Below are 11937 nucleotides of genomic sequence, written 5' to 3'. Positions count from 1 at the left end.
CACTGTATTCCCTACTTAGGGACAAAGGCGCATGGAAGGAGAAAGTCAGAGATAAGGCTGCAGTCTTGAAATTCCTTTTCCCAGTGTAATGTGATTTTACTTTTGATCCCTGATTTTTAAGGCAATCAAAGCAATATTTCATAGCCCTTTGTGCTCCAAGGCCTCAGAGTTTCACAAATGTTTGCTGAATCTTGCAGTACCAAATCTATGGCCTAGGTACATTTATCTCAAGTGACAGAACAGAAACAGAGCGTAACACAGGTATGTGTGGCACAACATTACACAGTGGTAGAACTGGGAATGATTCCTGAGATCCCTGAAAGAAGGGTGTGAATTTTTAATAAGTGTGTCAAGTGAAGAAAATCAAAATGTGTTTGGTTCAGTTATTTAAAAAAAACCAAACACCAACATCACTGGTGTTTAATGTACCATTAAGTTTGGTTAATGTTTGAACAAATTTTGAGGATCAGCATGATTTTTCTTAAGACAAAAACCAGGCTCAGATCTCTGTATTGCTGTTAAATGAGTTTTTTCTGAGATTTTCCTCATTTAAAGAGCTAATTGTATTGACAGCACACAAATAATATAAAATATGAATTTTGAGTAAATTATATTCTTCTATATTCAGGCTCACCCAAAACCTATATCCCACAATATTCCCAGTTCTTAATTTGCATCCTTGAGCTGTCATTCTGAACAAGGTAAATTTTGCTTTCAATATTCAATTAGTGTGCAGAATTGATCTCTGTTCATTTTAACTATTGCCAGTAGGGTTTGGTCTGAGTTTGACTTCATTTGAACCCCAAGTGAGAAATTTCAAACTGTTTAAAATCTTGTTCTGAATAGGCTTTACATTTGTGAAGACAAAGTGTGGTGGGGAGCAAGAAAAAGGTTGCTTCTCAGCTTTATTGCTGATTCTCAGGAGAAATCTTGGCTTCATTTAAATCGGTGGAATATCATACTGATTTAAATGAAGACAGAGTAGACACTTAGTGTCTTGCCCTCATTACTACGCTATGCTCCTTCATATTTTAGCTTCCTCCATGGTAAATAAGAATATTAAATAACTGCCTAATTTATTTTTGTTTGGGTTTCATACCTTGAGTGAAGCTCATTAATGATATGCATAGGAGAATAAGAGAGATAGCCACTGCAGTGGATACCTGCTTACAGTTTGCAAGCAGTGGAGCATAGCATCTATAGGGATGCTTGTGTACAGAACAGCTAGCTCCTTGCCTCTTGAAATTGCTGATTTATCGTCAAAATACCTGCAGCAGCCAAGGCCAGGTACTGGAGTGGGGCCAGTTCTGCTATTAAAGGTATCTACTGATCTGCAGTAGATGAAGAGTTTCTAATAGACTTTCTTGAAGGCCTCTTGGTCCAAATTCAGGATTTGCACTCAAGCCCATAAAGCTGTTTGGATGTGCTGTTTCCAGACTGGTGCTAATGATGAAAACTTTGCAGGTATAACTTGTATCAAATATTATGGTTGGGTACAGGGAATGTAAATAGTTCACTACTAAGAATGTTGAAGGCAAGTGGCAGCTTGAGACAGTCCCTGTAATTATAATTGTAAGTGGATAATTAGAGCTTGTGTAGTGTATCAGTGCGTGCCCCATCTGCAGACGAAAACCAGACTTTTTCATGTTTTAAATTGTTATGAAACAATCATCCTTACATATATTTAACTTATCTTAATAGGCAAATACCTCTTCCTCACTAATCACAGGAGTCAAGAGAGCTAAAATGAGGATGAATGTGCACTAGCATCATTACTTCTCACAGCTGTTATTATTTAGAAATTGAGTGAAAACGTAGTCACTAAAATGTTAATTGATTTAAACTTTTGGCTGTGCTTGGGAGGAGGGATTTGCATATCTGGCACTTCCTTGGACCTATTTAAAGATTTTTAAAGAAATAGGAGGTTTATGACCATCATTATATTGTGCTAGCAACCAGTAGCTAGTAATTCTTGCACTGATCTGACACAAAACCTCCTCCATGTCTTGCTTTTGTTCTTTCTGGGTGTTTTGTCTCATCAGTATTGCACCAGTCCTATACTCTTCCCTCTCAACAGTTGCTGAGTCCGGCTCAGATACCCACAGTTTTCTGAAGCAGCAACGCCAAATGTGCAGTACAGGGAAAAAATAGCAAGTTTTATTTCTCATGGTTGTGATAAAAGAAAGGGTTGGCTCAACTTTGTCATTGTAGAATTTCTCCTAGATGAAATGTTTGTTATTCTGAAAGCAGTAATCATCCTTGGGTTTTCTCCAAATTTCATCTTTTTTTGGCTAAAAATTCATCTGTTCAGTGCAGTATCAGCACAGTTTATAAAGGATAGTGTCTGAGGAAATTTGATGATACTCCTGAACAAAGCCCTTGTCCTACTTTGTGCATCTGCGCAAGTCAGTGGCATGGTAATGCTGGCCATCGATGCGTAGTCCAGCCCATGCACTTGCTAGCCAGACTATGTCATTCTTTCCCAGCTCTCTGTCCTTCTGCACCCCCAGGAAGGAAGAGCATGGGCTCTGTCAACGGTGATACTTTCCAACCAAGCCCAGGTTTGCTCAGAGCTGTCATATTCCCTGTCATAAGGAGATCTCCATAAACCAGATTTCTAAGGAGAGATGGCTTGTCAGGTGGAGTGTTTTCTGACATTCTCAGCCAGCTGATGCTTGAAAGCCAAGTACCTGCCATGCCAAGGCTGTTAAGCAGTAGGTGATAGACATGCTTTTTTTTTTTTTGCACTTGATTATAAGTGTGCAGGTATCTGTTGTACCTGCTGTCTGCTATGATTTTAACTCTTTCTCTAAATCTGGAATATCTCAATCCTGCCATCAGCTCCAGCGAGTGTCGGTTCCCGTGCTGACAGCCCCGGGAGGCTGACTGGCAGCGTTCTTTGCACTCCAGACGCGGCCGTGAGCACAGTGAGAGCTTCAGTTCATCTTCCGGAAGTGACAAAAATTCACTGTCATTACCCTATTCCATTTGATTTTGGCATAGTTTCCAGCCTCACAGAATTAGCAAGGAGTGGGTTTTGTTTTTCACCCTAGGTGCAGTATTTCCACTCTTTCCTCCCATTGCTCCATTTTCACATCTATGTACCTAAAATCAGTTTCTGAAACTCTGACTTAGATCACAAAAGCTTCTGCAAAATCATGTTTTATCAAGGGTTAAAATTTCTGGAAACATCAGAGACCCTCTGACATCTATTAAGTCCATTCTGAACTGCTTAGGCTCTTATTTCTTGAACAGATCTGATGCAGGAGCTGTGGTAGTATTCGAACTACGCACCAGCCTGCAACAGTATGCTACCAGTTCACCCAGTCTTTTTCATCTTAATGACTCCCATCCCTTTGTCAGATTGCTTCATGTCACATTTTCCTCCTTGATGTTTGAATTTCCTGCCTCAGTTTCAGACAACACTGTTTGCAGAAGTGTTCTTCCCAGCATGGAGACATCCTCATCTGTACAAATGAGCCAAAACTCCCCTCCTTGTACAGAGTTATTGAGTGGGCTCTGACAGCAGCAAGCATGTCCTCATCCCCAACAGTGAAATTAACTTTATGACAGTGAATGTGGGTTTATTCCTCATGTATTTATCCAACTGCATATTTAGATGGCTATTTCTGAGCAAGATGACTGTCACTGGATCCAGTTAGTAAGTCACCCAGTACCTTAACAGAGACTAAAGAATCTACTGAAAGCTGAGATTCTTCTACACCTGTTTGTAGTGTGTAAATGAGATCTATTATGGCTGATGCCTCAGACACTATTACAATAAACTAAGTTTCTTAATTTCTATAATAATTTTCAGGTTGTTTTTTCAAGAAAGGAAGAGAAAGTAGCCATTTCATGTTCATTTTAGCTCCATTTTAGAGTGAAAAATATTTTTAAAGTTTTTAATACAGAATTTTAAAAATGCTTAATTTCAGTTCCTGCTAACCTTCACAGGGAAGAACTGATTTCCTAAAATGAGTTCTGAGTATCTGAGAAAATCATCATCTCATTAAGCCTAAGCCTCAGAGGTCATCTTCTGCACTAAACCAGAGAAGTGTTCTCAATTTCAGAATAAAGATGTTGGTATCATCCTGAACCCAACTGGTGATTTAGTCAGGCCAAAGAGGAAGGAAAGTTTTAACATTTCACGTTTGTGACTAGATCTTTATAGTAACCAGCAAACCAGAGGACGTTTTTTCTGTGCTCAGCCTCAAAACCACAACTTGTTCATCTGTCTAGTTTATAAATGCAAAGCTTGACTTGCTCTAAATAAGATTTTGTGTGTGTGTGTACTACCTTCTCTCTACTATGCCGTGAGAAATTACCTTGCTTAATTAAATATTCACTCTCTTGTCAGAACAATTCATAAGTGTTTCTAACCTGGTGTCATTCCTTTGGCAGTAATGATCTCAATGCTTTGCTCAAAGGCCCTTTTCTCTATGAAGCCTGACTTATGCCACAGGGTAGTAGTTTTCTTTCTCTGGTTAATATGTCCCCACATGTCCTTAGCAACCTATTTTGTGCTGAAGTGAAACTGTAAATGGGGGCTGTTACTTCTAACCAACGATTTGGTAACCAGGATGTAGGTAATGCCATGCTATGGAGGATGCATCTTTGTGCGTATAGCTTCCATAATGCTCAGGGACAGGGTTGTGCGAGGGGCTGAACCTGCTGGTGCTGCCCATGTGGACTGAGAAAGGCAGGGCAGGGAGAGCCCTGCTCACTTCAGAGCTGCCCAGCCTCCAAGGCAGTTTTATCTGTTGTAGGCTTTAGGATTCAGAAATGCACTTCTGCTTTTAAAATCTAAGAAGATGTCAGAGCAGCAGTTCCCTTCTGTGTCTTTTACTTGTGTGCCTTTTTTTCTAGAAAAGCAGGTTACAGACTGGATATAAGCTATTGTGATAAAAGCCAGATGGTGTGTGGCTGGTGGTTTTGGTGTTTGTTTAGGTCAGTATTAGTACAATTCACCATGCTCTCTTAGTTTTTAAACTCTGACCCACAGTTTGAGTGTACTAACTGACACACATTAAAAATAAAACTGCATGGCAAAATCCATATTTTGTTTGCAAGCCCCCCAACAGCTGGAGGTCAGAAGACAGTTTTTAAGGGAACATTTATTTGATTAATTATAAAGGTGGGTATAAAATGCCCTGTTCAGAACTGCATGAAGATGTCAGGTTACAAAGGGCAGGAGTGTTCCTCAAGCCTATCTCAAATGTTAACACTGTCATTTGTATTGATCTTCTGCAAAATACCAATTTGAAAGATTATTAGTTTTGATATATTTTATGTTTTAGAGAATATCCTCAAAGGTATAAGCCACATGTTTGTGTTGTAAACAATTTAAAACCAAAGCTAATCTGCTGGCATTATTACTAAAATTTCCAAAATTTGATAATACTTGCGTTCTCAGAAGCGGCCAAATAAGGAAACAGCTACAAAAAAATTGCATGGAGAACTGATTACTAAAGAGACGATGTGAGATCAGCAGCAACTCAGAAGTGATGGAACAATAAACTCACAGTGAAGGAATCGCACTACAGAATTATAAAGCAGAAAAGATAGCTGTTCCCTATAGGAACATTATCTTGCAGTACCCACCATTGCTGAGTCTGTCTCTCTTACCTCATCTCTTTTGTTGACTGGAAGTGCTTTGCAGCACAAAATTGCTGTTCAGTGTTGTCTTGTGGTACCACAGTAGAGTCCTGGGTGAAGACGAAGACTTCTAAATGAAGTGGTAATAACCACGCTATAGAAGTTTAATGATAAAGTAAATTTCCTATGGTATGATTATAGTGACAACTAAAGCTGTCCTTTATCTGTTCAATAGCAGAAGCAGTGGTAAACAGTGATTAATCTTTCCTCCTCATCCCCTCCATGAAGCACAACAAATCTTGCTGATGGAGAAAGTTTTGGTTCTATTTTTTAATGTGAATGAATACATCCTGGTGGTGATAGTCAGAATGGGTAGAGATGGATGGTTATGCATTCTGAATATGTTTGGATTGCTGCAGCTTAGTGAGTTTGCCTCCTGGCCTCCACTTCTTGTGATCAATCAAATATTTTTTAAAAATGCAACACCGGCAAAGCTTGACATTGGCCATATAAACATTTCTGAGTTCTTGGCTCTTTTGTTTTCATGTGAATATTTTTACCCAGGGTTATGGAGATGAGATAAATCCCAAGACTGGTTCGTGTGCCATCAAATAAAAATGAACCTTGTAATAAGCACAGTTTGTGGTTTTGGTGCTCAGGCATTGTAAATAAATTATCTTCAGAGGTGCCAAGTGTAAATTGAGAATATTCATTCATAAATCCAAAAGCTAGAGTCTATGCCATTCAAAACTGCAAGGACACAAATACACTTTGGGTTCTGTGGAGGATGCACAGTTCTACATCCTTGGTGCTACTGCTTAGCTTTTCAGCAGGGCTGGAACTGTCCCTTCTCTTCCCTTCCGCCCTTGATCTGCTGTGCACATTCTTGCAGTGCAAATCATCTTTACAAACTGGAGACATCACGCTCACTTGTTCTGTATTCATTGCACAGAGTACAAGGGAAAGGAAGGCTGTGCAGTCTCCTCCTCAAAGTTGTACTGTATTCTAGTTTTTTTTAAAAAACCAAACCCTCAAATTTGTCTTAAGCATAAAAATTCACAATTGCCACCACTTTGGGCATTTAGGATGTTACATTGAAGATGGACAATTAAAATATGTTATAAACTCATTAGTCCTCGTATTAGAAATAAATTCGTTCTAATTTTTAAAAAGGAATCTTACTAAAATTAGGTAATCTGCAAGAAGACATCTAAATTGGTTATATTAATGAGAATGAAGACAGCTTCCAAGTCAGGATGGACGCTTCCCGAGACTTGGCAGGACCCCAGTCAAAAGAAACATTTCCAAACTCAATTTGGGACAGAAGGAATTCAGATGCTCACTCTTTGATATTTCTCTTCTGAAAGCAGACAAATTAACAAAGGTTTTTGATGCCAGCAACCCTCAAATCAAGGATGATTGAAAGAAAAAGAATGTAATTTTCTCATCTCTCTTTATTTGACAAGTTTGCAGCAATGTGACAGCATGTGTTGCTTTAATTTATCTTTATCAGTTTTGATTTTCTGTGCCTTTCCTGTGGGACAACTGATCGGGGGGGTAGAGGAGAGTGAAGTATTTTTAGCAACAGTTTATTAATTCGGAGTGTGACACAGTTGTGTCATTGCATTGTGAAATTTTGTCTACTGTGCTAAAAGCCATCTTATTTCAACGTGGAATGAAGTGCCTGCCTGTTTCCATTTATGATTACTGACATTTAAATAATTACTCAGTTAAGTTCTCAATTGCAGAATCACTTTTCATTGAATGGCTCCTTCACTAGTCACAGACTACATTTTTCTGTATCTCACTTAATATTGAAAATAACATGTTGCTCTTTTTGGTCTGGAGAGTTTAGTGCAAGGTAGCAGAAGTCCACTGATCTCTGTGTCTGTCTGTCCATCTATCTGTGGGGTTTTTGGTGAGGGGCAGGGAGCAGTTTGTGCTGAGTTATCTCAACAGAGGCTCTGCAGCATTGATATAGTAGGTGAGTGACATGCAGCTGTGTGTTTACCAGAACTGGAAAGCCCAGGCTTTGGGCTGCTCATGGCAGTCATCCCCTAGCAGTGCTCTGGCAAGCACTGCTGCTCCAGGGTTGGTATTCTCTATGGACTGTGTTACCCATGCTATTAATGGCAAAATAGTTCAACTTGTACACACACACACAAAAAATTTCTCTTTAAAGAGACAGCTGACATGAGTCATGGTGTAAATGGGATTTGATTGAAGAACACTACTAACAAAAATGAAATAGGCTACTTCAAAATTATTTTTTAAAAGGACAAAAATGAATGCTTTGAGCTGTAATAACCAGGATTGTCTTCAGCCAATTTTGTTTCCTCATCCTGTAACTAGCTCTGGCATGTATTTTTTCTGCAAGAAGACGACAAAGTGATTAATTTTATTTTAGCGTGGGCACCTTGTGTTAGCTTAATTATGGTAGTTCCAAGAACTGTTTGGGTTTTTTTTCCCCCTAGTGTCTGAAAAGGAAGAGACAGGATTGGAGAAAGTATTTCCTGACTGTGTGAGGCTGTGTGTGTATCCATCTCAGTGGAATAACCAACGAGAGGCTTCAGGTCCCTTTCCTCCTTCCCATCCCTTATTATGCGACCCCAGTTGGGGGCATATGCTAATGCTGTTCAGGTTATATGGTGTGGGAAACACCATTGTTCAAATCATGTTTTCAGGTAGCTTTCCTCTGCCCTGCTTAAACACAGAAAGCACTGAAAGCAATTAATAGACTTACAGACTTCTAAAAAAAGTATCCTCCTCAGTTCGTGTGCATCACAGAAGTCAGAAAAATGTATTGCAAAAGGGCTGTCTCTGTACCCAGGCTCATCATTTTCCCCCTTCAATAGCATAATTGCTGTTGACTCATATTTCTGTTTACCAGTAGACTGAAGTTATGACCCATGCTTTATTTTAAAAATTGCTATAATGTATTATTTTCTGATCTAGGCGTGTTTTTAATGCAAAAAAAGATGCTTTTGCTGTTGCAGTTCTTTTACTTTAGAAGAAGAATATAGCTTTTTTCTTTTTTCCTAAGAACTGCACTAACCTACATTTAATTAGAGTTGTGTCATTTGGATAGGTTGCCCACAAATGTTAAAAAGATTGGAGACATCTGCTTTGGTAGTTGGCTTGTTGCCACCTGTGTTCAAACAAATTGCTGTATATTGATTTGGTTTCAGCTGACCTGTTAAATGAATTCTGAAAGAAGCACAGGTATCGCCGGTATCCCACATTTCTGCAGATGAGGATAAAAGTTGCTTTGCCCCCTCCAAAAAACACATCCAACAAGAGCTTAGTGTATGTGCCATTACAGTAACATTGGTGGGGTGTAGGGCCAGACAAGTACAGCTGCTGTCTATGCTGCAGATTAATGTCTTTAATTAGACTCTTGAAAGCTTAGCCAATAAAGGCATAAACATGTTAAAAATCAATATTTATTACATTGTAGTTTATACAGTGAGATTCACATCAGATTAAAACATTAACTATTAAACCAGTTCCTGCAAACTGAATTGCAAGCGTTTATGATGTCCATTTTCTGAAAGAATTGTTTCTACACAAAACCTCTAATCCACTGACAGCCAGCGTAAAATTCTGCAAATTCTCAGGAAATTACTGTATTTCTTGTTGGCTGAGGGCAATGCCTTGAAGAGCTAGCTGTTCACAGCTGCCACTTCCAAAACCATGTCTTTAGACAGGTTGTGCTGTACATCTAGTGGGTCGGTTTTACTACAGTGATGTTATTTGCCATAACTTTATTCAACTGAAACATGATCTGATCGGGAATAAAGCAAGCAGTCAAAAAGATCATAATTATTGTCCATTTGGTTCCTTTAGTAGCCACACATGCCCTTCTTAGATATTGTAGTTTGAGGTGTTATACTCCTTCCACAACTGAGTGCATGGGCTGAAGTTTTAATGTTCGATCTGGAATTTAGCAGGTAAGGGCATAAATGCTTAGAAAGTAACTAGGAGCTGTATTCAGCTAAACTCCAGCTAAGCCTCTAAATCTAGTCAGTGGAGCGCTGTCCCATAGAGCTTGAGGTTCGTTGCAAAAGTCTCTGAAACATGTCTATGAAAATTTACTTCAATACTACATTATCAATTCTTTTAGTACACTGACTTCATATGAACAGTACTAAATGCTGTTCTGTAAGGAATAGGTTCATTAAGGAATTTTGTATTAATTTACTAATTTTTTGTGTATAAAATATGCATGCATCTGGGTGAATTTACAAGAATGAGTATCTTTCATTAAGGTATAACTCAAAATTTTTTTAGAACACCATGAAGATTCTTGATCGTGCAAATAGATGCATGTGTCCTTTAGCTGAGATACACAAACATTGATTTCAGTCTGGCTACTTGCCTGCTGAAAGATCTGGTCTTCCACACTCACATAAAGAAACGTAGAGCAGTCCCACCAAGTCAGTGGGTGGTCTACCACCCTTCTCAAAATGTCAGCAATTTTATGTTTTGTCAGACTAGCATAGGCTAATGTTTTACATTACTCTGCTTCCAGTAGGAATCTCCGATTCAGACTACGTGAGCCAAATTGCATTACCTGCTGGGTGGAAGGAACAGCACAAACTGGAGAGAAGGAAAGAGAGAGGGAAATGAGGAATTTATCAAACTCAAAAGCAAGCCTGAGTACCACAAGCCTCAAGAAAAGTAACGCTTCCTGTCCCCATCCTGTTTTGGATGATAATAAAGATAAATAACTTACCTTGAAAGCTGTGGTCCAAATTAGATCCTTGATTGCATGCATTTTATTGACACTTTTCCTCTGTAGCTGAAGTCAGATTTCAGTCAGTCCACAACATAAAAGCGGATTAGATAGATACCATTCAGGAGATTTATGATAAATATTTCAGAAGTACCTCAAGGCTAGAATCAGGTATTTCAAAGTACCATGGGCAGGCAGAATGTTAAGTCCCACTGACTTCTAGAGAGAGAAATGGAAGGAGCAATGGTCTGCCTCGAAACTACCTTTAAGCTGGGGAGGCCAGTACTCCTGCAATGATAAGCAATAGGCTCCTCCGTCCAAAGATCTTATGCAACATTCCCGAGCCTAAAGGATTTTGTCTCCCCCACTGCCAGAAGAGGGAGCTTAGGGAATCTTTGCAAATACCCCCTTTAGCTTGCTAAAGGTTTAAGACAAGGAGAATAGCCAATTTACAGGTGTGGTTTAGGGCTCAGTCTGCAGATATGCTTAGTGAGAGCGGGTACATAAGCAGCCTGGTGAATCTAAATCTCCTGCTTCTATGTCATTAGGTGCAATTGAAAACTACTTTTAAAGCAAAATTGTAGTTGGCAAGACTCAAAAACACTTAAGGAAAGGTGGTAGTATTTCTATGAGACATGTTAAAGAAAGTGCTGCTGTCGGCAATGCTGAAACATGATTTGATCCTACATTCTATTCTGGAGGATTTTATTTCCAAAAAACAGGTGTATCGAGTGGCTTTGTTCCCAAAACCTTTTGTTTTCAACTGAACCTATAGAGAAAAACCAAAGAGTGACAGCTTTTACAGATGACACCTGCATTGTTTTTTCAGGACTACATGTAGAGGGCCTCTTCAGAAGGTCAGCCAGCATCCAGACTATCAAAGATGTTCAGAAACTCTACAATCAGGGTAAGCGGTCATCATACCATTGCCAGTAATAGTGGGAGGGCTTTGTTGATCTTGGTTTTGTTGGTGAAGCAGAAATGCTAGCTTTCTTATAATTACTTAAATCATAAAGCTATTTGTTACAAAATAGTAAGAGCACTAACACAGAAACCTGAAAGATAGCAACAGGCACTTAACGGTTACTGAATAGCAAGTCATCAGTTGATGTCAGATCAGAGCTTACAAAATCTGTAGCAGCTAACTAACGATAAGATTTGAGTCAAAAATGGCCTATTTTTTCATAAATATTTGTATTTCCTTTACGTACTTTACTGTAGTTATGGAGTACAATGTCTCAGTGTCATTTTGCCTCTGGTGTTTTTCTGTGGTTATAGCAAAGAAATGCAATTTTACCTAATAATTTATGAAATGTAGTGAAGTAGTTTTGAAAGTCACTGACTTCCCCGTATAGTCATTTTGTGAAATGCCTTTATGGGGGGAATCTCTTATAGCAAGATTAATAAAACTCCATGAAAAATACAAAAATAAAATGCCAGGAGTTACCAGCAGCTGAAAGCCAAGAGGTTTTCTGTTAAAAATGTAGTGTGAAATATTTTTAAAGCAGTAGTTTAAAGAAAAAGTAAAACATATGATTTAACACCTTTTTTCTTCTTTTTGTCCTTCTAGGCAAGTCTGTGAATTTTGATGATTATCATGATATCCA

The 11937-nt window shown here is 38.8% G+C and overlaps 1 protein-coding gene across 1 annotated transcript in view; it reads left to right on the top strand.

Annotated features, from left to right (window-relative positions):
- Nucleotides 1-11937, top strand: part of ARHGAP8 (Rho GTPase activating protein 8) — a gene marked incomplete at its 5' end in the record, with an annotated part of 43769 nt that overhangs the window by 21656 nt on the left and 10176 nt on the right. The window contains 2 exons of the mRNA XM_009703366.1: nt 11160-11237; nt 11901-11937. The exon at nt 11901-11937 is cut by the window's right edge and continues 116 nt beyond it. Coding sequence (XP_009701668.1) covers nt 11160-11237; nt 11901-11937 — 115 coding nt within the window. The remainder of the gene's footprint in view (nt 1-11159; nt 11238-11900) is intronic.

The sequence above is a fragment of the Cariama cristata genome, unplaced genomic scaffold (assembly GCF_000690535.1).
Source record: "Cariama cristata isolate BGI_N322 unplaced genomic scaffold, ASM69053v1 scaffold9137, whole genome shotgun sequence".
Lineage (NCBI taxonomy): Eukaryota > Metazoa > Chordata > Aves > Cariamiformes > Cariamidae > Cariama > Cariama cristata.
Note: the sequence above shows the minus strand (reverse complement) of the source record. Positions and strands in the feature narration are given on the sequence as shown.